Genomic DNA, 27801 nt, shown 5'->3' with positions numbered 1-27801 from the left:
TCTCTCCCTCTCTCTCTCTGCCTTGGCTGCCAGGCAGGGAAGGGCCCCCTGTCCAGTGGACACGTGACCTATGTGACCTTACCTGTCATTGGAGATGACTCACACTCTTTACCCTGCCCCTTTTGCTCTGTATCCAATAAATATCAGTGCAGCCTGGCATTCGGGGCCACTACCAGTCTCCGCGTCTTGGTGGTAGTGGTCCCCCGGACCCAGCTGTCTTTTCTCTCTTTGTCTTGTGTCTTTATTTCTACACTCTCTCATCTCCTCACACGGGGAGAAACCCATCGACCCTGTGGGGCTGGACCCTACACTATTCCAGGTAGTTGTTGGAATCCTGGGGAATTTTTCACTCTTATATTATTATATGTTCCTTTACTTTAGGGGATACAAGCCAAGATCCACAGATTTGATTCTTAGGCACCTGACTGTAGCTGACTCCTTGGTTATCCTCTCTAGAGGAATCCCAGAGACCATGGCAACTTTTGGGTTGAAACATTTTGACAATTATTTTGAATGCAAAGTTCTTTTCTATGCACATAGGGTAGGCAGGGGTGTGTCCATTGGAAGCACCTGCCTCTTGAGTGTCTTCCAGGTGATCACCATCAACCCTAGGAACTCCAGGTGGGCAGAGATGAAAGTAAAAGCCCCAACATACATCGGCCTCTCCAATATCCTGTGCTGGGCCTTCCACATGCTGGTAAATGCCATTTTTCCTATTTATACAACTGGCAAATGGAGCAACATCATCACAAAGAAAGGAGATTTGGGATCTTGTTCCGCCCCACTTAGTGATGAAGTCACAAAGTCAGTATATGCAGCATTGACATCCTTCCATGATGTTTTGTGTCTGGGGCTCATGCTCTGGGTCAGCAGCTCCATCGTTTTGGTCTTGTACAGGCACAAACAGTGGGTACAACACATCCGTAGGAACAATCTCTACCCCATCTCTTCTCCTGAGAACAGAGCCATCCAAAGCATCCTTGCATTGGTGAGCATCTTTGTATCATGTTATGCCCTTCATCACCTACGTTTATTTAGCTCTCTTTGATAATTCCGTTTGGTGGCTAGTGAACATTGCTGCACTAATCACTGCCTGTTTTCCAACTATTAGCCCTTTTGTTCTCATGTGCCGTGACCCCAGCAGATCCAGGCTCTGCAGTATCTGCTGCAGAAGAAATAGACGATTCTTTCATGATTTCAGGAAAATGTGAATTGGCTGTCAGTTTATGTTCGGCCACTGATGCACTCAGACCTCAAGGGATCTTAAGAATGATTATCAGCCAATTTCACTGCAGAGAGAGGGGTGACTAAGACAGATACTTATCCAATGTGAAATACTAAATAACAGCCATAGTAAATGAAATCTTATGTAATTAACATGTGAGTACTTATATAGTTGTATTTTTTATTAATGATTGCAGTGAAGAACTTCAGGTTCCATAAAATAGTCCTGAAATAATGTATAGATACTGAAAACATCTTTGAATGTGCAACGTCCAATCTGAAATATTAAATTTTCCTAAGATGTACTAGAGCTTGGAATTGTATAAATGAGCATAGCAGTTGCCTAAATGGGCATAGCATGTGGGTGGTTGTTATGGTTTGGGTATTTGACCTCTTGAAATCTCATTTTGAAATTATGCCTTACATCCCAGAAAAAACTGTGGACATTTGAAATATGATAATGTTTGTTGAGAAAGATTAGTATATTAAAATATTTCCAGGTAAACATTTGAAGAATAATCCGTAAGAGACAAAAAGGAATATAGGGAGCTGTGTCAGCTCACTTTTACAAAGGGTGCAGATGGGGCCGGGCGTGGTGGCTCACACCTGTATGTAATCCCAGCACTTTGGGAGGCTGAGGTGGGCAGATCACCTGAGGTCAGGAGTTCAAGACCAGCCTGGCCAACATGGCAAAACCCCGTCTTTACTAAAATACAAAATTTAGCCTGGCATGATGGCGGGCACCTGTAACCCCAGCTACTCACAAGGCTAAGGCAGGAGAGTCACTTGAACCCAGGAGGCGGAGGTTGCAGTGAGCCAAGATCGTACCACTGCACCCCAGCCTGGGTGACAGAGTGAGACTGTCTCAAAAACAAACAAAGCGTGCACATAGGAGACAACAAGTAAATAGAGATTTGGCAGGTGGGAAAGAAATTGAATGGATTTTTGAGATATTCAAAAGGTAGATTGTTCTGGGTGAGCCTTGATAGACCTGGCTACAGTGGCAAGAAGTAGGTTTCAGGATGGACTTTTTCATTTCCAACTTGAGGCAAGTTTTTGGAATAAACTTCATCAGCCTTGGAGCAGCAGATAAATACCAATTTGGAGACAAAATACGTGAATTTGTTTTGTTTAATGCAGAACTTTTTTTTTTTTTTGAGACAGAGTCTCCCTGTTACCCAGGCTGGAGTATAATGGCACGATCTCAGCTCACTGAGGCAGGCAACCTCTGCCTCCTGGGTTCAAGTGATTCTCTTGCCTCAGCCTCCCGAATAGCTGGGATTACAGGTGCGCGCCACCATGCCTAGCTAATTTTTGTATTTTTAGTAGAGACAGAGTTTCACCATGTTGGCCAGGCTGCTCTCAAACCCCTGACCTCAAGTGATCCGCCCGCCAAGGCCTCCCAAAGTGCTGGGATTACAGGTGTGAGCCACTGTGTCTGGCCTAATGCAGAGTTTTATATTGATTTTGAAGTCACCAAGAAAGCAAAATGAACACCTTCAAAAGAAATAAAAAGGATAAGGCCGAGCGCGGTGGCTCACGCCTGTAATCCCAGCACTTTGGGAGGCCAAGCGGGTGGAGCATGAGGTCAGGACATTGAGACCATCCTGGCTAACACGGTGAAACCTAGTCTCTGCTAAAAATACAAAAAAATTAGCCAGGCATGGTGGCAGGCGCTTGTAGTCCCAGCTACTGCAGAGGCTGAGACAGGAGAATGGTGTGAACCCAGGAGGCAGAGCTTGCAGTGAGCGGAGATCACACCGCTGCACTCCAGCCTGGGAAACAGAGCAACACTCCCTCTCCAAAAAAAAAAAAAAGAAAAAGAAAGAAATAAAAAGGATATTAATTCAAACACAGGAAATATTTTAATATGATCCTCTGTAAATTATAAATGGTTATAATTTTTTAAATTAAACATTTTATTTTAGAATAATTTTAGATCTGGAGAAAATTTGCAAGTATAACACAGAGAGTTCTGAAATATCCGTCACCCCGTGTCCCTCATGTAAACATGTAGCCATGAAACATTTATCAAGACTAGGAAACGAATGTTGGTTCATTCCTCTTAACTGACTTTATTTATATTTCACCCGTTTTAACACAGTCTTTTTTCTCTTTCAGGGTCCAGTCCAGGACATCACATTATTTTTAGTCATCTTGCCTCCCCAGCCTGTTTTGCTCTGTATTTCTTTTTCATGATATTGACAAATTCGAAGAGCATTGTTTTACTTTTAGAATGTCACTAAAATTGAATTTGTTGTTTTTCTCATGGATAGACTAGTTTTATGGGTTTTGGGGAAGAAGACCACACTTGTCACATCATATACTGTCAGAAGTCTAAGGAAATTTGGATGAGTTATCTCTGGTGATGTTAATCTTGATCAGTTAGTTAACATAGTGTTTGTCAAGTTTCTTCACTATATGGTTACTGTGTTTTCCTTTCCACACTCTAGTCTTTGGAAGGGAGTTTCTGAGCCCATCACACACACTTAAAGTGAGTATGTGTGTTTGTGTGGAAGGGGCATTGAATTAACCTTCACCCGCTGGGAGGTATCCACATAGATTATTTGCCATCCTTCTGTAAGGAAGATATGTCTTTTCTCCTTCATTTATTTGTTTGTTCAATTATTTATTTATATCAACATGAACTCATTGATATTTATATTTTGTTATATAATTCAATGCTAAGGAATTAATTTTGTTACTTAAGTTTTTGCAGCTTTGGTCACTGGGAGTTGTGGAATAATAAAAAATATATATCTGGTCTTCATCCTGGTTCCTGTTACAGAGCTTTGAAATCTTTTTTTTTTTTTTTTTTTTTTTTTTTTTTTTTTGAGACGGAGTTTTGCTCTGTTGCCCAGGCTGGAGTGCCGTGGCGTGATCTCGGCTCACTGCAACCTCCACCTTCCGGGTTCAAGCAATTCCCCTGCCTCAGCCTCCCAAGTAGCTGGGATTACAGGTGCACAGTACCATGCCTGGCTAATTTTTGTATTTTTAGTAGAGACGGGGTTTTGCCATGTTGGCCAGCCTGGTCTTAAACTCTGGACCTCCGGCGATCCACCCGCCATGGCCTCCCGAAGTGCTGGGATTACAGGTGTGAGCCACCGTGACTGGCCCAGAGCTTCATAATCTTTTTGAGTTTCCTGAATGATGAATGCCTTTGTCATATTCACGAGGTGACTCATGGTACGGGTCCCTACATAGCTTTAAAATGAGGGCTGGTCACCAGAAAGACCAACTATGTAATCAGAAGTACTTTCAGCCACCAGACCACTGGGAAGGGAAGAGGCTAGAGATTGAGTTCAAGCTCATGGCCATTGAATTAATCAACCATGCCTAGGTAATTAAACCCTGATAAAAAATTCAGACATCAAGGCTTGGGGGAGCTTTCTGGTGAGGGACAAACCACATAATAGGAAAAAAAATTGCAAAGTAAGCTAATAAAGTCTTCAAAAAAGAGGTTATCACTCAAAGTCTTCTCTTCTAGCTATCTTGAAATATACATGACACTGTGATTTGCTATAGTCACCTCACTGTGTAGTAGAACCTATTCTTCTTGTGTAATTTTGTACCGATTGATGAACACCTCCCAGCACCAGTCCCCTCACCCCTTCCCTCCCGGGCCTCTGGTAACCACTATTCTACCCTCTACTCCTATGAAATCAACTTTTTTAGATTTCACATGAGTGAGATCATGCAGTATTTGTCTTTCTATGTCTGGCTTATTTCAGTTAACATAATGTCCTCCAAGTTCATGTATGTTGCCACAAATGACAGGATTTTATTTTGTTTTATGGCCGAATAGTATTTCATTGTGTATATATACCACATTTCTTTATTTGTTCATCTTTGTATGAGCATTTAGGTTGATTTCATATCTGGACTATTGTGAATAGTGCTGCAATAAACATGGGAGTGTAGATATCTCTTTGACATACTGATTTCATTTCCTTTGCACATACATCCAGTCAGAAGATTGCTGGATTACATGGTAGTTCTATTTTTAATTTTTTGAAGACTCTCCAAACTGCTTTCCATAATGGCTTCACTAATTTGCATTCCCAACACTACAAAGAAATGATAAATGTCTAAAGCAATTAATATGGTAATTACCACCATATGATTATTATACAATGTATACATGTATCAAAACATGACATAATACCCCATAAATATGTACTATTATTATGTGTCAATTACAAATTAAAACTTAGTGAAAAAGGGGTTACCAAATGTCTAACAAAGAAAATATGCTCAATTGCCTTAGTATTCAGGGAAATACACATAAAATTACTAACTAGTACCCAAATACACTGACCAGAAGGCTAAAATGAAAATGACAGAATATACCAAGGGTTGACCATGATGTGGATAAACAAATGATCTCACACTGCTGAGGGTTGTGAAAATTGGTATAAACCTGTTGGAAAACTATTTGTCAGTGTCTGAAACAGCTTAACAGATACAAAATTATGACTTAACAATTCTACTACTGTATATATACATATATATATATATCTGAAATATATTCATACATGTGTCACCAAACCACAAGATACATATATATATCTCAAATAAATTCAGACATGTGTCACCAAAACACAACTTCTAGAATTTATATACCAGCATTATTCATAATAGCCCCAAATTGAGAACTACTCACATGTACATCAAGAATGGAATGATTAAGTTAACAGATATTTACACAATGGAATTCTATGCAGCAATGCTAGTGAATGATCCACAACCACCTGCAAAAATACAGATATATTCACAAACAACATATACAATACAAGATGCCAGATACAGAATAGGTTATTTTGTATGATTCCATTTACAGGAAGTGCAAAACAGATTAAAGTGATCGATGCTATGAGATGTCTGAATAGTGCTGAATCCTTGGGAGTTGTGACAGGAAGGAGTGTATAGGGACACCTTGGGTTCCAAGAATAGCCTCTTTTTTCATCTAGAAGATGCACAGGAGATACGTTCAGGTTTTAAAATTTCATAGAGCTGTGCACATGTCTTACAATTTAGAGAACTGGGAGATGGTAAATAGGTTAGTGTTTTAATGTGCTAATATTGCCAAGATGAAAGTTAAAGGACTTACATAAAAGGTTGCCACAGCCAGGATCGTGTGGGAGGGAAGCCACCAGACCCTGAGATATGGTTTTGTGGTTCTGTGACCTCACCTCCCCTCAGAACTGCAATTATCTTTTCACCTGCAGTGGCAACGACAGTGCAGCCTTGGGGAGCTGAGAACGTTTCAGAACAACTTTTCTTCCCAATTGCTAATCACCAAAAGCAATGACAAGTTTCTGGCCAGTATCTCTTCAGAGACTATGAGGAGAGTTTGGGAGAGGCTCTTTCGTCTCCATGCCCTGGAGAGACACGGTCTTCCATGGAGGGAGCAGGAAACGCTGAGTTCTGACCTGTGAGACACTCACAGTGAGGGATGAGTGTCCCCGGATGCTCTGCTTTGCTGGGAACTTCTGCCCAAAAGCGAGCTCTTTCCTAATCTTCATGCCACTCAGCTGCAGCATCATTAGATTATGTGCAGGGAAATGAACCGAGACAGAGTGCCTGAGAAGGATTTTCAAAGGGATACGAGTAAAAGCACAAACAGGATGCCAACCGCTCAATGCCAATTAATTTGGAATCTAGGTGATGTGGATCAGGTGGCTAAAAAGTCACTCTTTGACCAATCTAGGGAAGCAAATACTGCTTACTCGATTCAAGAGCAATGGATGGTTGCCACAGTCCTCTACATTTGTGTGTGTGTGTGTGTTTCTGAATGTTCAGTAATGATCACTGGTTGCTCTTGTAATAAATTAAGAAATATAAAATGTGAATTCAAATTAATCTTTTGGTTTTTCCTACAAACAAATGTTCATTTTATTCAGGCCCTCCATTCCATGCATCTCAGTTTCCATGTCAGGGATTAGAGCCATAAGGTGAACAACCCCTACCATACACACAGACGTATATTCACACACAGATGTACACACACAGATGCAAACACATGCATACATGCACAGCAGCACAAATCAAAGGAACATCACATACATATACACAACTGGACACACCCTCACATACACCACAGGCTCACACCCACCCACACACCCACCACAAACCCACACTCATATTCAAATACACTCACTATGCCCTGCACTCACACAGACTCACACAGTCCCACTCACCTTTAAACACCACACTCGCAGAGTCAGCACACGCCTTTGTATCTTGACACCAGGTTCCTATCTGGAGAACAGCGGCAGTCATGCCTTTATTGTGATTCAGCCTTTATACTTCTTCCCACTTTGCACCACTCATGATGATGACATCACCATGTGCAATGTATAAAATGATGTGCAGATTGCTACTTTGGTCCAAGGCATTCAGTAGAAAAGTTGGAGTACTGGGGTCAATATTGCACGGGTGTATGACAGAGGGTCTGATATTGCGTGGGTGTGTGACAGAGAGTGTCACATTGCACAGGTTTGTGACATAGGGTAAATCTGGGGGCTCATGGAAAGGACGCTATTGAAGCAGAGCACCTGTAAATGTAGGAGATTGATAGTGAATAGGAGACAGAGCACAGAGGCTTGAAAGGGACAAGGAGGTTAATTTCCAGACAGTAGAGGACGCCACAGGTTTTAAGGGTGCACAGGGGAAAAGCATGCAAGGAGCTAAGCATATGGGGGATACTAGGTGCTGTGGGGACAAGGGGTGCCAGGGTCATGGAATGAAAGGAGATGATGGGGAGGTAGAGATAATGAGGGAAAGTGGGTAAACAGCAGGAGAGGGTTCAAGGCACCGGCGACTTAACGTCAATGCAAGGTTAAAGAAAATGAGGGGAAGGAAAGTAACAGGTGGGGTGCAGAGGTCCTGGGAGTGGTCAATGACCCAAAGTGGAGATGGGGATGGGAATGGTGGAAGGAACTACGTATATGTAGTAGGCCTGGGAGGAAAATGAGAGCAGGGTGATGAGAGGAGCTGGAAGGGTCATGGGGATGAGCAGCCAATGGGTTTGGGGGAAGAGGGCAGGGACTAGAGAGTTCTGGGAGAAGGGTTGGAGGGCTGGGGAAGCTGAGGACATCGGGAGGTTGATTGCTGGGACATTTGAAGGAGAAGGGCATAGAGATTATGGAATATGGGCTGAGATCATTGGAATGCGGATTGATTTAGGGCTTAGGAGAAGGAGGACATGGAAGGTGGAGAGTGTGGGGGCAGTGGGAGGTGGGGAGGGCTTGCCTGACTTCCCCACAATGGATGGTACGGAGGTGCTGGAGGCATGGAGGCCAAGAAGGGCATGAGATAGCGGCGGGGTCCAATGTAGAAGTCTAAAGCTGTCAGGAGGATAGGGGAGCGGATTGATGTGGAGGCCCGGGTGATGACTAAGGGTCATAATGGTGGTGAGAGGGAGGCCACAGGGGAGATGAAGGAGGAGGGAGGAAGTACATGGAGGTTGGGGTGGCGGAAGGCTCTGGGGAAGATTGGAGGCCACTAATTCATTCTGCATTCATCATCTGTCTCATTTACAGTGGACTCACAACTGAGTCATGGATAGACTCTAGTTTCAGTTCATGAAGAGCAAATTATGATTCTGTAAAACACCCCCGAGAACGCTTAAAAGTTAACATGCCGCAGAGGGCCACAGGGAGCATCTGGGATGTGCAACAGGCCACAGCATTTTCTCTTCTCCTTCGGGACACCAGGTACAGAATGTGACTGCAGTGGGTCCGGCAGGAGAGGCTGTTTCCTGGCACCTGGTGCTTGGTGATAGAAAGAGGTGTCGGAAGGCCCCTTCCTGGCTCTGTGGATGTCTTGAGTTTATTTTGTGTCCCAGGTTCAAAAGTATGAGCTTCTTTTGTTTATTGTGGTATTTCCAAAATATAGCACATGCATATTATTAATATGTCATTAAAATATAGCATATTAAGAAAATAAAATACAGAATTCAACGTTTGAGCACTCTTTTCTTTTGCTTTTCTGTCACTGGAAACCACCACAAGAGGTAAAGAGTGGTAATCATTTTGCTGATACATTGAGAATATTTTTTCAATAATATTTTATCATCAAAAAATGCATTGGCTGGTTCTCCAACCCCTGGTGTTATTGTGTGGTTATGTTAAGTTCCACGTAGGCAAAAGAGACTTTGTGGGTGTAATTAACAATCAGCTGAAATGAACTCAGGAGATTATCCTGGATGATCCAGGCGAGTCTAATATAATCAATTGAGCTCTTAAAGCAGACAAAGAAGTTAGAGACACCGCCAAAGAGGAAGTCGTGGCTTGGAGGGAAGAGGGGGATTTCACAGGCTGTTGCTGGCTCTGAAGAGGATAGGCAGGTGGAAATCATGAGAAGAAAAGGGGATTTGTCAGCCGCCTAAATGATCATGGAAGCAGAGATTCTCCCCTGTGGAAACAGATTCTCTCCCAAGCTTGCAGAGAAAAGCCCAGGCAGCTGACCCCGAGATTCAGACCTTGTGAGACCCTGAGCAGAGGACACAGCCAAGCACTGTGGACTTCTGACCTACGGGGAAAAAATAAATGGGTGCTGTTGTAAGGCGCTGAATTTGTGTAATGGTGGAGTCATGGGAAACTGAGAAGTACAGGATCAAATGTAATGACAAATTGTTTAAACAGTTAAATAAAATGAGCTATAAATACCCCAGCAAATATACAAGGCTGATCCCAGGCATAACAATTTTCATCAGTTTGAGATGTATCCTCCTTTATATATTGATAGCTCTATAAATACATCTCTCTCTATAGAGAGAGATACATGTATGAAGATCTTATATATAGACAGATATAGATCTATATTTCGTATCGATATCTAAATGTAGAGTTACAGAGACATAGATCTATAGAGATAGACATAGATACAAATATAGATAAATATGTAGACACATATATGTTTGTATAGATGGACATATACATAGGTCTATTTGTATACATACGTACACATATACATTATTAAGGCATTTTGTCTTCCTTCAAAATTCATATAAATGTGTTCATATTGGACTTATTGTTCGTGTTGCTTCACCCAGTCAGTGACGAGTGTGGAAGATGTTTCTATACCTTCTTCTTGGAAACATTGCATCCTATTTCCTGGTGCATATGAATGAAGCGTGTTACTGAATCGCTCCTGTTTACCCCCTGTACAGAGTCGCATGTGCTTGTCTGTCTCCTGCTGTGAAACGCTGCAGGGAGTGTATGTAGGTGGCTGAATACACTGATGTGCGAACATGCAGATTATTGGGTGGTTCTGACACATGTGTTGCTGCTCCACCGTGATTGCACGTTATTTCTATGGTTGAATAATTGCTAAACTGCCTTCGCCAATGGCTGTAAAACCTAATATCCCAACTAATGTGCGGCGCAGTTCTCCTACCTTTCATGTTTTGATCTCCTTGCTCTTTCTTTCAGCGCATCAACTCGGGCATTATGGGACCTGAGGAATCTGGGAAGCTCAGATTGCGGGGGGGATGAGAGAGACGAGTTAACAGGATGAGTTCTGTCTTTAACGGCGCTTCTCGCGCACACCCACACATCGGTGCAAGACACAGGCCCACACCTGCAGCCCTTAGGCCAACACTTCCCAGAGCGCATGCGCTGCACGAGGTCCCGCCCCAAATCGCCCTGTGTATCTGTAACCTACATGCTTATGTACAAAGTAAATGCTGTTCTAGAAATGCAGATAGCGCTGAAAGCACACTCACTCATTTTCCAACGTGCTTCTCCAACCCGAGGAGCTGAAGTGCTGAGGAAATAGTCAATGCATGATTTTTGAGTCAAGAAATTTTTTTAAAATAACGGTTTCAAATTGGAGTGAAAAAGACAAAAATTTTTAACATTTACTGCACACTGGATTATCATTCTAAATGCGTTTCACACATGAATGCATAAAATCACAAAAAAAGTATCTAGATCTATCTTTTCTTTTCAAGTGAGCCCGCCACTTGGAATAAATTTTTTTTTAAAACAGTAGTTTTTAAAAACTCAGGCATGAACATTAAAGAAAGGATTTTCCAGTTCTAAGAACGTGCTGGTGTTGAGTTCGCAGCGTGGCTGCACTGCCTCCAGCTCTGGGAATTCTAGCCCAAGGAGAAGAGGGGTAAACAAGGATTCCAACCAGGGTCATGCACCGCCCACCCGCAGGAAATTGACGGGGCGCAAATCCACGCTGGGAAGCAGCCAGGAAGCCGCCGCTGCAAACGCCGGGCAGGAGCGCCCTCTCCCGGAGCGGGAAGGAAACTCCTGGTCCCCGCGGGACTGCGCTCTCCGTGAAACGGGACTTGGTTAGAAATCCACTGAACTCGCCGGGCGCGGTGGCTCACGCCTACAATCCCAGCACTTTGGGAGGCCAAGGCGGGCGGATCACGAGGTCAGGAGATCGAGACCATCCTGGCTAACACGGTGAAACCCCGTCTCTACTAAAAATACAAAAAATTAGCCGGGCGTGGTGGCGGGCGCCTGTAGTCCCAGCTGCTCGGGAGGCTGAGGCAGGAGAATGGCGTGAACCCGGGAGGCAGAGGTTGCACTGAGCCGAGATAGCGCCACTGCACTCCAGCCCGGGCGACAGTGCGAGACTCCGTCTCAAAAAAAAAAGAAAAAAAAAAAAGGAAAGAAAGAAAGAGAGAAAGAAAGAGGAAAGAAAGAAAGAAAGAGAGAAAGAAAGAGGAAAGAAAGAAAGAAAGAGAGAAAGAAAGAGGAAAGAAAGAAGAAAGAGAAGGAAGGAAGGAAGAAAGAAGGAAATCCACTGAACTCATTTGCAAGCTGCTCTTCCAGCGCCTGGTGCAAGAAATTGCTCAGGACATCTAAGCAGACACGCGCTTCCAGAACAGGGCTGACGGCGCTTTGCAGGGGGTAAGAGCAGAGGGTCTGGGTGGGGCTTTTGAAGTCACTGACCCCGTGCAGTCCACGCCCACGTGGCTCAGTCCTGCCACGAGACGCCCCCAGCGCGCCCAGGCTGGAGAGCGCACCTAGGAATCCACTGTGTTGTGCTCCATGGCACTGCAGGATGGCTATCATTAACAATAACGCAGGGTTTCCAGTAGCTAGAGGGAGGAGAGTGAATGTCCCCAAACACAGACATGAAGCAGGCTTGAGATGATGCACATGCTAATCACCCTAATCTAATCACTAGGCTAAACCTATTCTAGGATCGCCACGTACCCTGTGAGTATGCACAAGAACTATTTGTCAATTAAAAATAAATTAAATATACATATAAGTAATAGACACCTTAGAAATCTATTTGAATCTATTAAATATTTGCAATAAAAAACAATCCACTATAATTGGAAACATCTTTGTCTGAAAAAAAAAATACTTTTTTCCTGTAACTGATAACGCTGAACGTGAGATTTTATTTTTGCATGGGGTCAGACAGTATGTAGTATATGATTGCGGGAGGAAGAAGTGGGTAAAGAAATCAATAATATTTTATCATTGAAAAGAATGCATGAGAACGCACTATTATTATTTGTCAATTTAAAAATTAATTAATTAAATATAAACAGCAGACACCCCAAAACTTTTTGAATCTATTACACATTTGCAATAAAAAGAATGCAGTATGATTGGAAACATCGTTTTCTAAGAAAAAAACTATTTTTTCCATCATTGAAACTACTCAACCTAAGATTTTATTTTTGCATGGGGTCAAAAGGTACATAGTACACGCTTGAGGGTGGAGGAATTGGGTACAGAAGTCAGCTACAGGTAGTTTTTTGTTTTAAAAGGGTATGTGACTTTCTAAAACATAAACTTAATTGACAAATAACAACTGTACATATTTACGGAGTACATTGTGATGCTTTGATATATGTATATGTTGTGGAATGATGAAGTCAATCAGTTTTATATCCATTATTGACATAGCTATCACTTTTTTGGCATCATTTGAAATTCACTCTCTTAGTAATTGTGTATATTTACAGTATGCATTATTATGAACTACGGCCATCATCCGGTGCCATAGATCTTAAAAAATTATTCCTCCTTTCTCACTGTGCATGAATTTTTAAGATAAATGCAGTGGCGGTCAAAGGATTAATGCAAGCAAAGATGTTTCAGGGAAGAAGTTTTAGCAGTTCTGCTTCATAAAAATGGTAATTTAACCTGTTTCAGTTTTCTGACAATAGGAGCATTTGGATTTTTTGAAAGCAAGTGAATTTCTTATTGATGGCAAAACAAAACAAAACCATGATGTCTTCAGAGAGAGAACACAGCAAGTGACCCAGGACAGGACATTTACCTGAGAACACGCCATTCCTATCTCCTAATCCTTCTCTTGCTCTTCCTCATTCCCAGGGCTTCTTCCTCAGATGAGATTATCTTGGGAAATCCCATGTGAATTTTGAGAATATGCCTTTTTAACTTCGTTTTCTCTTCCCCACACCACCACTGCACCCACAGGCAGAAGGAACTTGAAATGTAGAAAGGGAAACCTCTCCCTCTGTCCTTTGTCACAGGAGAGGTTCAGGAAGGCTGTGGGTGAGAAACCCACCCGAATAGGCCAGACAGACCCCACACCCTGATATCTCTGTGAGAATTCTTGGGAACACTCCTTTATCAGGCCCTTCCATGCATTGCTATAAAGAAATACCTGAGGCTGGGTCACATTAAAGAAAAGAGAAAGAATATGCTCATGGTTCTGCAGGCCGTATGGGAAATATTGCAGCATCTTTCTCTAGGGAGACCTCAGGGAGCTTTTACTCATGGTGGAAGGCAAAGAGGATTAGGCATTTCACATGGCAAAAGCAGGGACAAGAGAGTGTGGAGGCAGGTGCTGGACACTGTTAAATGACCAGATCCCATGAGAACTCACTCACTCTGGAAAGGACACAACCACGGGGGAGGAGGCTAAACCATTCATGAGAAAACCGCCCCCATGATCCAATCATCTCCCACCAGGCCCCAGGTCAAACACTGGGGATGACAGTTCAATAGGAGACTTGGGCGGGGACACACATCCAAACTATATCAACTCCCATCTCGTCTCTGCAGAGAGGCGAGTCTACACTCCATCTCCAATCCCCAAATGCTGCCCAGACCTCAGGATCTTTAAATCCTGGTGAGTTGCTGAGCTCCTGTCCACACCCTGGAGCTGTGCCTGCCTTCCTGTTCCCATCAGAGCCACTGACCCTTTCCAGGAGCTGTCCCTGGAACTGAGAGTTGGCTTCTTGCAGTTCTCCCCATCTGAGGTGGGCTTTTAAAAATTCCATGGATACATGGAGAGTTTGGGTGACCCATCCCCCATAGCCACACCGCATACTCTAGTCCATTCCTGGACTCACAGTGAGCCAGGCTGTTCTTAGACCTCATTTATCCTTGGCCCCACAAAGGCCAGAATCTCCAGTCCTGGTTTCCACTGAGCTCCCTGCCATGGGAGACTGAGCTGCCCATCCCCTTTCGAGATACAGAATGAGACAGCCTGGGCTTATGTATGAACATTTTAAACATGCAGAAAATAGTGTATGTTGTTCAAAATATACAGTTCTAGGTTAAGTTAAAAAATTATGGGAAGGGCAAACAGCAAATTATATTATTTGTTTCGGATGTACACATGTGTGATAAAATGAAAGTGCTAGGAACAGAATAACTAAGAAATGGAGAAAGAGGGAGAGGCAATTAGATCAGATGTGATTACATCATGATTAGGTTAGCCGGGGGAGTGACTGTGGGGCTCTGGGGCAGTATAAATGCCAGCAGGAGAATGGATCTTCCCCTCAGTGGTCTTTGCTGTCTTCATCGCGGAAGCTCCACTGTGAGGAGTAGCGTTTGCAGAGGGTGCACATATCTGAGTGACCGCTGGAAGGAAGGAAGACAACAGGTTGGTCCATTACAATTTTGGGCCTTGGTTTATTCCAACAGGAGAAAGAGAAGAGTGAGAAAACTCTGTAGTGGGTGGTTTTAGATGTCGAGGTAAAGATTACTTAATTTCTTAATAGTGTTTCTTAAGACAGAGCCTGATTCAAAAAACATTTCAGAAATTGTAATGATGGAAAAAATATATATTAAAAAAACAAAAAGAAGAAAAACAAAAAATAAAACGAAAAATATTAAAAACAAAATTTTAATGATCATATAAAGGTCAACGTTTGCAAGGAATGCTCACCCAGCACCCTGAATTGTGTGGGTGCTGGATGAGCAGTTATGGAGACCTGGTGCCTTTGACGGAGGGCTTTTAAATAAGAGATTTCTTCACTTATCTTTTGTATCGTATACTCATTGACCTTTGCTAGGAGCTGGTAAAAATTCAGGGCCCTGAGCGTCTATACATAGATTAAGCCAAGCAAGACTTAGGCTGTGAGCACGCAATCTATAATGGTGGTATAAAGAATGGTTCTACTTAAATACGTAGTTAAAAATGTTTCTTTACCTCTCAATTTTGGTGATTTGCATTTTGAAGAGGAAAGCACACTTTACTCTAGATTTTCGAATGTGTTTGTCCCCAACATAGCATTCCCTGATCATTTTTTTTTTTTGTATTTTCATGGCAGTATTATCTTCTCTTTTTCCTAATATGATCTATGAAGATAAATTTTATTATCTTTCTATGGGCACCCATGGTAATGTATCCTACTACTGCTTTCAAATAAAGAACACATTTTCCTGTTGTATTCTATTTATTTTTTCATCTGCTGCAAATTATTGTTTGATTTATCATTTCCATCTTTTCATTTTTGTAATCTCATGTTGTTCTGTCTCTAAGCTGTCTCCATGGACCTGAGCACTTCCCCCAAATTTTATCTTTTTTCAATCATGTTATTGTGGCAAAAAAAAAAGAGGCCCGATGGAGACCTCAGGAGAGGGTTCTTTGTTCTCACACAGGAAGGAACTCCAGGCCAGTTGCAGAGAACAGTGAGAAGAGAGATTTTACTGAGAGCTACTACATTACAGAGTAGGGCGATCTCAGAATGTGACCAGAAAATGCACCATCTTTTTTTTTTTTTAAGTTGTTCCGATATAGAGTCTTCTCCATGTGAAGATTTAACTAAGCTGTGTCTACATGTGGTGGGCTGACAGCTTGACAATATTTAGTGTTCTGTTGATTTAAAGAAAACTCTCCTTGACATTCTAGTGTGTAGCTCAGGAAAGCATAGCTATCATTACCTTGAAGGCATCTATTGCTTTGGATATTGGGCATCTGGACATTTTGCTTTCATAGGAGTCTGTCTTGCAAGCATTGCTAAGCTGCTTCCTCAGCCACAAACATCTTAGAACCAGGGTGGTGACCGGCCAGGACTGTGCCTCGCTAGTTTTAAAAAGGAGTTGATTTCTAAATGGTGTTGCCCTCACTCTCCTATGCTCCTGTTTCCCTAGCACTGTGATCATTTAGACAAAGACATTTCCCCTGCACCCAGGTTTTGCTTTGCTCATCAGTTTGGACATGAAAGGGCTTTACCTGTGTTTTCTTCGCACTTTCTGATTTCTACTTGAATATCTTGTTTGATCTTAAGGACTTTGATTGCAGAAATTTCAGAGAATGTGTTTCATCGTTTAAAACATTCTTATAATTTGTAAAATGTAGGTATATCTAATTTTGACAAACAGGGACTACAGATTGATAAGATATCCAGTTTTCTAATATATTAAATTTTCTTTGAGGCCAATTCCACGATCAATTTTTCCAGATGTTTGGTGGTATACTATGAAGGTCTCTAGAGGAGGGACCTGCGTTGCATACATATCAAACACGCTAAGTCCAGTGAACAATTCTTTTAATGGATCACCTGCTTTTCTCATTCACATTGGTGTCATGTCACTGGCAGAGGAAGGATGCGTCCGTGTAGTTTGAATGACAGGATGTGTGAGTTTACTCCTAGGGACACAGTGGGCACAGCAGAGAGATAGGGCTGACTGCATCCTGCACCTGGGAGAGTCCAGGGATAGGAAGGAATCAGCGTCTCATTTTCTACCCTCCACAGGGAAAGAGAATCCCTCAGGCAGAACCAGCAGTGATGGACCCCAACACTCTCTCCATGGAACAGGGGAAGCAGTTCTTAAAGCAGTGTGGGATCCCACAAAGAGATGTGAGTATGGGAGCTACGGGGTCACCTGGGAGGCAGGTGGAATGGGGGGAGTCCAAGCCTAGGGGGAAGGTTGAAGCAGGCTCCCCATCCATGACCGGCTCATATTCAGAGTTTCACACCCTCCATACACGGGCACTCACCCATTAAAATTGATATGTAATTCCTCAAAGGGACACGGGAAAATGCCACCGCCACCGCCCCTTAGTTCCCACCTGGGAACAGCAGCACTCCCCAGTACCCTGGGCTGTCGCTCTTGGTGCCATTTGAAGGTCATCAGCAAACTCCTCACCAGCTCTGGAGTAAAGAACTGTGAGATTGCCTTTGCGTCCTCATAGCTTAGCTCCCGCGCATGAGTGAGAACATAAGGTGTTTGGTTTTGCATTCCTGACTTATTCACAGAGAATAATAGTCTCCAATCCCATCCAGGTTGCTGTGAAGGCCATTAATTTCTTCCTTTTATGGCTGAGTAGTATTCCATCGTGTGTGTGTATATATATCACAGTTCCTTTATCCACCGGTTGATTGATGGGCATTTGGGCCGGTTCCATATTTTTGCAATTGCAAATTGTGCTGCTGTAAACATGCGTGTACAAGTATCTTTTTCACATAATGACTTCTTTAAAAGAAAGAAAGAAAAAAAAAACACCGCAATGTGAGCCTGTCCAGCATTCCCTTTAAAATCTCAGGAAGGTGGGAGTTCCTCCTGTCCTCTGTCAAGGCTTCCTCCTGCCTGCAGAACTCAGGTTGCCTCTCCATTCTCCTTTCTCTGCATTAGATTGACTTGATGACAGAGAAGTGGGTTGTTCTTGCCTCTGTGGAGGTTCTTCTGCGATTTCCTCTGAAGCCAGGAGAGGATCCGACCGCCCGCTGTGTCTCCAGTGAAAAATGCCAGGCTTCAGTGGACCGGCCCCCCACAATTTCACAGAGACCTGGATACCAAGAGGAGAGGTAAGACAAGTATTGGGGAGTAAGGTAGGGACGGCCTGGGGGACTCCGAAGCACAGTGTGGGCTCAAGGTTTCTGCTGAACACGCCTGGAGGTCTCCATCTTTCGTGTCCCCCCGTGACACGGGCTGTGATGTGTGTGAAGCCATACGTGTCAGCATCGCAGGATCCTCAGCGGGCTGCTCCTCGCTTGGCTTTGTGACTGCCTCTGTGTGAAGAGTAGTGTGTGGTCACAGGGGTCTCATGTGAAACGTCACGAGTGTCCATAGGTTGAATATGAAAACTTTGCAAAGCTTTGAGCTTCTGGTTGGTTTTCTGAGTGAGAATCTATTCGATGAAAATAGTGGGTTTTCTGGAACTAGCTGGAAAAAAATCAATAGTTGTTGTCTGTTCATGTCTTGGCTTTGACAAATATTGTCAGAGGGTTTCAGCTCTGAGGCACTGACTGCACACAAACTGAGAGCCCAGAAAACTTTTATGCAAGGCTGAAAATCTCACTTCACCCTCTAGAAATCAAGCAGCCTTTGGTTTATAAAATCTGTGTCCTGTTCTGGGAGTAGGTCAGGCTGGGAGAGAATAGCACAGCTTGGACCTGGGTTCACAGAGAACCAGGTTACAGTGGGCGTGACTCAGTGGCCAGTTCGTCCCTCCATCCCTGCTTGGGTAAATAGGGGTAGGAGGGACTTTCGTCTGGTGTCTGTGTAATGTTTTCTCTTTTTCTTATGACTAGGAAATCCAACCATCATTTAATGAAGAAGACTTATCAGAAGCTCAAGGACCTGCCACAGTTGGCCGCTCATTCCGTCCATCATCAGGCTCAGAGGCCCCCCAGAGCCAAGAACCCACAGGAGCAGCAGAGGAGACCCATGGGGCAGAGGACTCCCCCAGCAGAGGAGGAGGAATCCAGGGTCAGTGGGGGCTTGAAACTGTTGGTAACCAACGGACACCAGAGAGTGGGTTTGAACATGGGAACCATGATTATGACTTAGGTGTTCCCACTGGACTCAGGCTGACAGGTCTGTGCTCTCCTCTCTAGCACATTGGCCCATTCGGAGTCTGAGGAGCAGCCTCATTCTCTGTCCAGTGTCATGTCCAGCCTGGTGTTTGCCGACTCCTCAACACCGGTTCATTATCTTCCCTCTCAGACACGCGCGTCCTTCCTCCTGGGATCCCTGTTAAACGGGCTCTGGGGAGGACGACAATATCTTGAATTTCCTGGTAACCAACAGCCCATGGGCCTATGTCCCCCTCCTAAAATAATCCATCTCCAAAACCCAGGCCTTGCGTGAACCTTCGCAGGTGCCTGTGATTGCTGTTGACTCGCTGCTCTCTGTCCTCCTCCACCTGCAGGTGAAATGCAAGAACTGCGGGGCCTTTGGGCACTCAGCCAGGAGCAAGACCTGCCCCATTAAGAGGTGGAGTGGGGCCCTTCATCTGCAGCCCCTGGGCTCACACAAGGAGAAGGAGAACCTGAAACCAGCAAAGGCCCAGCTACCCCAGGCTCCAGGGCCCTTTACGAGGAATGACAGAGAAAAGGAGCAAAGTCCAAGGTAAGGATTTTGCAGGGTCAAGGACGATCCGTGAGGTCGGCGCCTCAGGAGCTGGTGTCTCCCCTACTCTTTCTGTGCAGCCTTCTCTAAGCACACAAGGAAAGCTCCAAATGGAGGTGGGCGGTGGCCCCTGCCTTCCAGGGTCCGTACTCGAGCTTATTCCAGCGCTGAGAGTCTCCAGAGGGCAGGGGCTGTGGGAGACCTGGGGATGTTACCGGTGGCAGGCAGAGCAGCACCAGGGCCTGAATGAACTTAGGGAAGCTGGGGCCATGGCGGGGGTGGGGGGCGGAGATTCCTGGAAGTGGGGCTGCCTCTGAGATGAGAGAAGGGGCTGTCTTGGCAAAGTTCACAGAGGCCTGAATGCCTCCCTCACGCAAAGCAAGGGCTAGGGACTGGGCTCTGGGATGGTGCTTGGTTCCTAGTCACTGGTGTGAACAGGAGGGTCAGGCGGGTCCAGACAGTGAACGTGATTTCTTCTGCAGTCCCCAGCAGCAGCAGAGCAAATCTCCGACGCAGACATTTCCCAGGACTCCCCAAGAGAAAACGCAGGAAGCCTGGAAGGAGCCAGCGGAAGCCTGTTCATTCCTGACGGTGAGTCTCCCCCAGCCCCTGCTCTGTTTCTCCTCTAGGTCCCCTGATTCCTTCACTTCTGTGCCCCTCATGGGTGGGGGTCATTTTTAGACCTAGGCTGCCCTGCAGGAGAACTGCGCTACCCGAGGACTTCGCATACTCCAGCTTCCAGCTTCTTTTTCTTCTCTTTTTTTTTTGAGACGGAGTCTCGCTCTGTCGCCCAGGCTGCAGTGCAGTGGCGCGATCTCGGCTCACTGCAAGCTCCGCCTCCCGGGTTCACGCCATTCTCCTGCCTCAGCCTCCGGTGTAGCTGGGACCACAGGTGCCCGCCACCACGCCCGGCTAATTTTTTGTATTTTTAGTAGAGATGGGGTTTCACCATATTAGCCAGGATGGTCTCGACCTCCTGACCTCGTGATCCGCCCGCCTCGGCCTCCCAAAGTGCTGGGATTACAGGCGTGAGCCACCGCACCTGGCCTCAGATTCTTTATTTGAAAGTTGGTTTCTGTACCTTTATTTGCAAGTTGGCCAGCAAATGCTGCTGGGTGCATTTCAGTGTCCGTGGAGAGTGACTGATCAGATGCCTTCGGGATACTGGCTGCAGATAAAGCATCTCCTTCATTTTTATACATGTTCTTACATCTGCTTTCAAAAGGAGCTGTGACATTTCCAGTCTCCACGTTGTGTGGGGAATTGATATTCCCTTGATATTAACAATAGAGAACATAGACAGTTTTAATTTTCCTATGTGATAGTCGCAGCAAACAGAATGGTAGGCTCTCTTTCCCCAACACTATTCCTGAAGTGACAATTCTGCATATATTCAGTGACCATGTGTACATCCTTTTCTGTGACGTTTAATTTCCTATGTCCTGTCTCTTTTGTGGGGTCTTCCCTATATTTGATCCTAATTTAGACGCAATCCCAGTGCCTGTTATCCTCCTCTGTTTCTCACGACAGCCTGTCCGTTTTCCTCTGTCCTAGCTTGCTTCTCATTTTCACACAGTTTCTGTTGTGATGTGGTTTGACATGTGAGTTCCCTGCTTCATAGAGTTTGGGAGTTCTCCTGCTGACCTGTCTCATGTGGGATGTTTTCTCCCGTAGCATCCTACCATGCCACTGCCTGTCCACACCACCAAGAAGAGATCTGTCCTGGGCCCTGTGTCCGCAGGTCCACCGCCTGTCAACATACCCGGGATGAGATTACTCTGCCCTCCGGGTCACAACGATCAACCTCGACTGAGCACCTGTGGACCCACCAACGGACATGGCGGGGACGTTACTGCCGCCCTGCTCCCTGTTCTGCAGAGCTCCCGCCAGACCCCCACTCTCAGTGCCAGGCCGTCAGCCAACAGGCCTGACGCGTCCTCCCATGGTGCTCTCCAGCCTGCCATGCAGGCATTTGCCCTGGGCCCTGGCCTTAAATCCCAGGCAGAAATGAAACATCCCAATGCAGATGTAAAGCCCAGACCACAGCAAGTCAGACAAAAGTGTGGCCAGGACTCCAGAACCCAGGCACCAGGCAAGGAGCCTGCGCCCGTCCCCACCCAGACTTTCCAGAACCCCGCAAAGAAAGCAAGACTCAGCTCCTTCCTGACCCCTGCAGTGAGAACCCAGCTCCCGGATGTGGGCGCTGTGCAGACACTCCAGCCTCCCTGCATTGCAACTGGACTTGGATCCAAACAGGCACCCAAGGCAACCACAGAGACAGCAGCCACCAAGACAGCAACCCTGCAGCCCAGAGTCAACCTCCAGCCCCCACCCAGCTCACCTTTCCTGGGCCCAGCCCAGGGCTGCCCCGTCCTCCAGCCTGGACCACCCATTCATGTTCCAGGGAGGTCCGGCAGTGTCACCTTCATGAAAGGGGACGAGGGACAGAAGAGCCCCAGGTTCAGAATGCCTCCCACATCCCATCCTTCTGAAAACTCTGCTTCCGCTCAGAGCCCTCACTTCTCTAGGGAGCCTGAGAGGTGTCGTCCCCAGGTCTCAATGAGTGTCCTCTATGAGGACCTTCTGGTCAGTTCCTCCTCTGAGGACAGTGACAGTGACTGAGACCCCCAAGGCAAGAAGACCCAGCTTCAAGCCCATGTGTCTTGGAAGTGGCTGAAAGGCTGAGAAGGGGAGAGGCAGGAAGCAGCTCTGTGGGGGGTCAGCGCTTCCCTGGCAGCGGTGCCTGTTCAAACGTGGACCCCAGATACTATCGGGAACAACGAACCCTGCCTATTTACATTATGTAAATTTAACCTGTATTAAAATGGGGCTTTTGAAAGTGTCCTGTAGATTTCTTTTTCAATTACATAAAATTATATGAGAAACTGAGTCGACATAAGCAAACAATGCTCCACTAGTGTCAATAGAAAGCTTTGAAACTCATCTGAAGGAGGGAGCAAACCACTGAAATTTGAGTAATTCTGGGCAAAGGCCCTTCGATGGTAGTGGAAAACGTCAGTATCTTCTGACTCAAGAATATTTGACTGTGAAGGAGAGTTGTAGTGAGAAACGCTTAGCCTTGGAAAAATGGGGAATTTTTTTTTCTAGGAAGAATGTGTTTTTTTTAATCAGTGAATTCAAACATTTAAGAAACTGTTCTTTTTTATACCGTGTACATTTTTCCAGGATATCAAACAAGGGAAATACTCCATTTATTTTATGAAGCTACCTAGACTCTTATTTCCACTGTGATAGAGAGGGCATCTCAGCTAGCACATGTGTAAAGTTGAGGTACCAATATTCTCAATGTTGGAGTTATTCAGTGGATTCAATAAGTTATGCAAAGCACGTCATGAATGGCACATGGTAAAATATATCTTACTATTATTATTATTAGTATACCACAAGTAAACAATAGAGTAACTTCAAGTTCTTAAATGAATTTCACTTATAAGGATGTATTCTACTAGCCTTGGAACTTTTGTTATTAAAAGTCATTGTAAAATTCTGCTTGGTTAATTTCTTTCCATATGAATAAAATTCTTTGAACTATGAGACGTCTTACTGGTGTTTTGAGTTTTCCTTTTCATCTCAGGCCAATTTCTTTACATTTCAATCATCGTGTTTCATTTACTTGAGCAAAGAGGACTGGGTGCCCAGAGTGTCACCCGCAGACCTGTAGCTTCTGAGAAACACAGACCCTCAGGCACAGCCCCACCCCCACCTGCTCAATCAGTATCTGCAGTTGAATAACAACCCCAGGTGTTTCACATGTGGGTTAAAGTGGGATAAGCACGAAAACAAACTGACTCTCAACTTGGTTGCACATCGGAATCTCCTGGTGAGTTTCAACCACTGCTCCTGGCTGGGTCCCACCCTTGGAGAGAGTCATGTCCTAAGTCCTGTGTGAGCCTGGATATAGGGATGGGTGGGCCTTTTGTGGTTAAGTCAAACATGGGGTCAAGGTTAGGAAACACTGGAGGGAGAGGGCGAAGACAATGCCTCCCTAACCCGCCTCCTCCCGTTTTCACCTTGGGAGGAAACTCTCCTGAATCCAGAAAGATCAGAAGGCTCTGAGGGTGCGATTTCAGTCTCAGGAGATGGTCCCTGTCTCTCTAGGACCTGGTCCCTAAAAAGCAGTGGATGGAAGTCTCCAGGCTGCCTCGTGGATGGGGGCCGGAAGCCATGAAAATATAAAGAGTGATCTGGAAACTGAGGTTGAACTCCTCCAGCGTGCTTTAGTGGGGGTGATTTTTTAAAATGTGTTATATGAGAGTCATTTCTTCAACGTTGGGCAGCCAATCTGCTGTACAAAGGGTTCCCCAGATACAGAAGTTACACTCCAGCATGTCGTGTTTGGGACACTCTGGTTTGTCTATCAGCTCCATGCTGATCTGAATTGAAGAAGCTGCACCTTTTTTTTTTTTTTTTTTTTTTTTTTTTGAGAAGTCTCGTTCTGTTGCCCAGGCTGGAGTGCAATGGCGTGATCTCAGCTCAGTGCAACCTCCACTTCCTGAGTTCAAGCGATTCTCCTGCCTCAGCCTCCCAAGTAGCTGGGACTACAGGCGTACGCCACCACGCTCCGCTCATTTTTTTTTTTTTTTTTTGTATTTTTAGTAGAGATGGGGTTTCACCATATTGACCAGCCTGGTCACGAACTCCTGACCTTAAGTAATCCGCCCACCTCAGCCTCTGAAAGTGCTGGGATTACAGGCGTGAGCCACCACACCCAGCCACCATATTTTTTTTTAGACGTTGTTCTTCAAACAAATGACTTCCTGAAATTTGGGAGATGATTTTTTAGAACAATTTTATTGAGATATCATTGATGAACAAAGTGCCTATACGGAAGAAGCAGAACTTGATGTTTTCATAGGGTATATTGTGGAATGATTACTATATTCCAGTTCATTAACATACCTATCACCTCAACACAGTTACCATCTTTGTGTGGGGGGTGAGAAGATGAAATTTAAGATCTATCCTCTTAGAAAATTTCACACATAACAATATAGTATTTTTAAACAGTCATTCCTAAACTGTACATTAGATCTCCAGAAATTATTAATCTTGCATACATTACTCTTTGTACCCTTTGACCAACTTTCTCCCATTTCTCTCCCCTACTGCCCCTGGCAACCACCATCCATCCCACTCTCTGATTCTATGAGTGTGACTATTTTGCATTCTATACATAAGTAAGATCATTCAGTATTTCTCCTTTTAAAAAATAAATTTTACTGAATGGAGGTTCCCCAAACAGGGAAACACTTACGTTAAAACAATTCAATTATTGATTCCTTGGCTAACAACTAGACTGAACTACTGATCTGACTTGGAGCTGAAGTGCCCTGGAAAACATATTTTAAAAATTTTCACTCTTTTCTTCCCTTGTAGGGTGCTTTAAGTTAAGATTTTAAAATGTTGAATATTACAGGTCAAATGCAATTTTGTATAACTAAACTGAAGCAGAAGACAGTGCTAAGGTGAAGAGCTAAGGATTTGCATAGTAAAACAGGAACAAGGCAGTTATAATTTAATTTTTAAAACTCATTTAAATTTGCAGTGCTTTAAATGAGTATTACTTATTCATTTAAATCAACTTTGCTGATTACTACTTAGTCATCAACAGAGTTTAGGAGACCATAAAAATGCTCTTTCTGTTAGAAAATACAACAAAAATATAATTTTTAACAGTTTGACTTTCAAACTATTCTCTGTAGTAACTCACATCTGCAATACATCTGTTTTGAGAATCTTGAAATGTGAACCCTGAGGGTTCTATGAAGCATTTTTAAACTTTCAGTTTTACCCATTTTTGACTCTTTTTAAGCGTATTTAAACAACTCTTCTTTATTATTTTATTTATTTTTTTAGACAGGGTCTCACTCTGTCACCCAGGCTGGAGTGCAGTGTTGTAATCTCAGCCCACTGCAGCCTCCACCTCCCATGCTCACGGGATCCTCCCATCTCAGCCTCTCAAGTTGCTGGGACCACCGACATGCGCTACCACATCTGGCTAACATTTTTTGTTTTGTTTTGTATTTTTAGTAGAGACAGGAGTTTCACTGTGTTACCGAGGTCATTCTCGAACTCCTGAGCTCAAATGATCCACCCAACTCAGCCTCTCAAAGTGCTGGGATTATAGGTGTGAGCCACCAAGCCTGGCCTAAACAATTATTGTTCGAATTTAAAAACTCATTCACACAAGTACATGTTTATAATTTTAAAAGAAAATGGACAGAATTCTAAAACACAAACATCCAAAATTAACATGTATCTTTCCATCGGTATAGAACAGTTCATTCCTTTTTCACACGAAATCAGTTATGTGATCGGTGCATTAACTCCAATCTCCATGTTGCTTCCAAACATCCTGCTCACCGGTACACCAGGGGTTGGAAAAACCACACTAGGCAAAGAACTTGCGTCAAAATCAGGACTGAAATACATTAATGTGGGTGATTTAGCTCGAGAAGGTAAGGGACACTTTGGTGTTAGATTTGTTTTGTTTTTTTTTAAAGTCTGATAAGTGGAGTGTTAGTGCTAGGTATTGTCATAGGGTACAAAAAACAGAGATTGCCATTAAAGAATATATACTCTGTTAGGGAATCCACAGAAATATTAAGTGTCTAATGCTATGTCCTGGTTATTTTGACCATTTTCCCTTCCGCCTTGAAAATGGCTGGCAATTCTTGTGAATAGTTGGGAAGGCTCCTATAAAGAGACTGGATTTCGGATAGGTAGAATGTGAATAAGGAGAATGTTTTTAAGTTGAGCAAACAAAGGTTTGGTACTGCTAAACATATGTATGAGCACAGTGAATATATTGGTCTCACTGGAAAGAGACTGTTTTGAGCTCAGGTGTAGGACATGACTATGCTACGGTATCTTAGATTAGTGTGAGATTTGCATGCAACTGCATATATTCTAAGATGATCATTGTTTTTATTTATTTTACCCTGTTTTCCCCTATCTTTTATCGCTCCCTTATTTGTGTCTTCATCTTTTTATAGTCGACAATGATTTGTACATGGTAGGAACTCAATAAATTAAAGCGACCTTAAGTATGCCTCATTAAAATTAAGAAAACATATGGTTTAAATTTAAAAAATTTTTTTACAGTTTAACATAGATTTAAAATTTTTTTAAGCTCCTGACAGTTGCTACTAAAGTAACTATTTCACATTGATCTAATGTACATATTTTTTTCAAATGACCTAAAGTCTGATCATCGGATATCATGGAGTCTGGCAAGATGGCTTCTCCCAAGAGCATGCCGAAAGATGCACAGATGATGGCACAAATCCTGAAGGATATGGGGATTACAGAATATGAGCCAAGAGTTATAAATCAGATGTTGGAGTTTGCCTTCCGATATGTGACCACAATTCTAGATGATGCAAAAATTTATTCAAGCCATGCTACGAAAGCTGCTGTTGATGCAGATGTGCAATTGGCAATCCAGTGCCGCGCTGATCAGTCTTTTACCTCTCCTCCCCCAAGAGATTTTTTATTAGATATTGCAAGGCAAAGAAATCAAACCCCTTTGCCATTGATCAAGCCATATTCAGGTCCTAGGTTGCCACCTGATAGATATTGCTTAACAGCTCCAAACTATAGGCTGAAATCTTTACAGAAAAAGGCGTCAACTTCTGCGGGAAGAATAACAGTCCCGCGGTTAAGTGTTGGTTCAGTTACTAGCAGACCAAGTACTCCCACACTAGGCACACCAACCCCGCAGACCATGTCTGTTTCAACTAAAGTAGGGACTCCCATGTCCCTCACAGGTCAAAGGTTTACAGTACAGATGCCTGCTTCTCGGTCTCCAGCTGTAAAAGCTTCAATTCCTGCAACCTCAGCAGTTCAGAATGTTCTGATTAATCCATCATTAATCGGGTCCAAAAACATTCTTATTACCACTAATATGGTATCATCACAAAATACTGCCAATGGATCGTCAAATGCATTGAAAAGAAAACGTGAAGATGATGATGATGATGATGTTGATGATGACGATGATAATTTGTAA

General features: G+C 43.9%; 3 protein-coding genes across 3 annotated transcripts; all 3 read left to right on the top strand.

Annotated features, from left to right (window-relative positions):
• The first annotated feature begins 94 nt into the window (after window positions 1–94).
• LOC100594779 (vomeronasal type-1 receptor 2) lies at window positions 95–1211 on the top strand. Its single transcript, XM_012500171.2, is given in 4 exon segments — window positions 95–173; window positions 176–221; window positions 223–1014; window positions 1016–1211. Coding segments are annotated over 4 exon segments (1113 nt in total).
• A 15992-nt stretch (window positions 1212–17203) lies between these two features.
• On the top strand, window positions 17204–22391 carry LOC100599663 (protein FAM90A27P-like). Its single transcript, XM_012499917.2, has 6 exons — window positions 17204–17275; window positions 18051–18223; window positions 18950–19127; window positions 19570–19769; window positions 20252–20360; window positions 21444–22391. Exons 1-6 carry the CDS (start codon window positions 17204–17206, stop codon window positions 22389–22391), a joined length of 1680 nt encoding a protein of 559 aa, XP_012355371.2.
• A 3734-nt stretch (window positions 22392–26125) lies between these two features.
• LOC100595123 (transcription initiation factor TFIID subunit 9-like) lies at window positions 26126–27801 on the top strand. Its single transcript, XM_003259719.4, has 2 exons — window positions 26126–26248; window positions 26996–27801. Exon 2 carries the CDS (start codon window positions 27013–27015, stop codon window positions 27799–27801), a length of 789 nt encoding a protein of 262 aa, XP_003259767.2. The 5' UTR covers window positions 26126–26248; window positions 26996–27012.

Source organism: Nomascus leucogenys, chromosome 10 (genome assembly GCF_006542625.1).
Source record: "Nomascus leucogenys isolate Asia chromosome 10, Asia_NLE_v1, whole genome shotgun sequence".
NCBI classification, from domain to species: domain Eukaryota; kingdom Metazoa; phylum Chordata; class Mammalia; order Primates; family Hylobatidae; genus Nomascus; species Nomascus leucogenys.
Note: the sequence above shows the minus strand (reverse complement) of the source record. Positions and strands in the feature narration are given on the sequence as shown.

Bases quoted from the DNA above. Each gene is read 5' to 3' on its own strand.
- LOC100599663 (XM_012499917.2), top strand. From the start codon at position 17,204: ATGGACCCCAACACTCTCTCCATGGAACAGGGGAAGCAGTTCTTAAAG. The intron at 19,770-20,251 runs GTAAGGATTTTG...TTTCTTCTGCAG, and splicing joins GAAAAGGAGCAAAGTCCAAG to TCCCCAGCAGCAGCAGAGCA. The intron at 20,361-21,443 runs GTGAGTCTCCCC...TTTCTCCCGTAG, and splicing joins AAGCCTGTTCATTCCTGACG to CATCCTACCATGCCACTGCC.
- LOC100595123 (XM_003259719.4), top strand. From the start codon at position 27,013: ATGGAGTCTGGCAAGATGGCTTCTCCCAAGAGCATGCCGAAAGATGCA.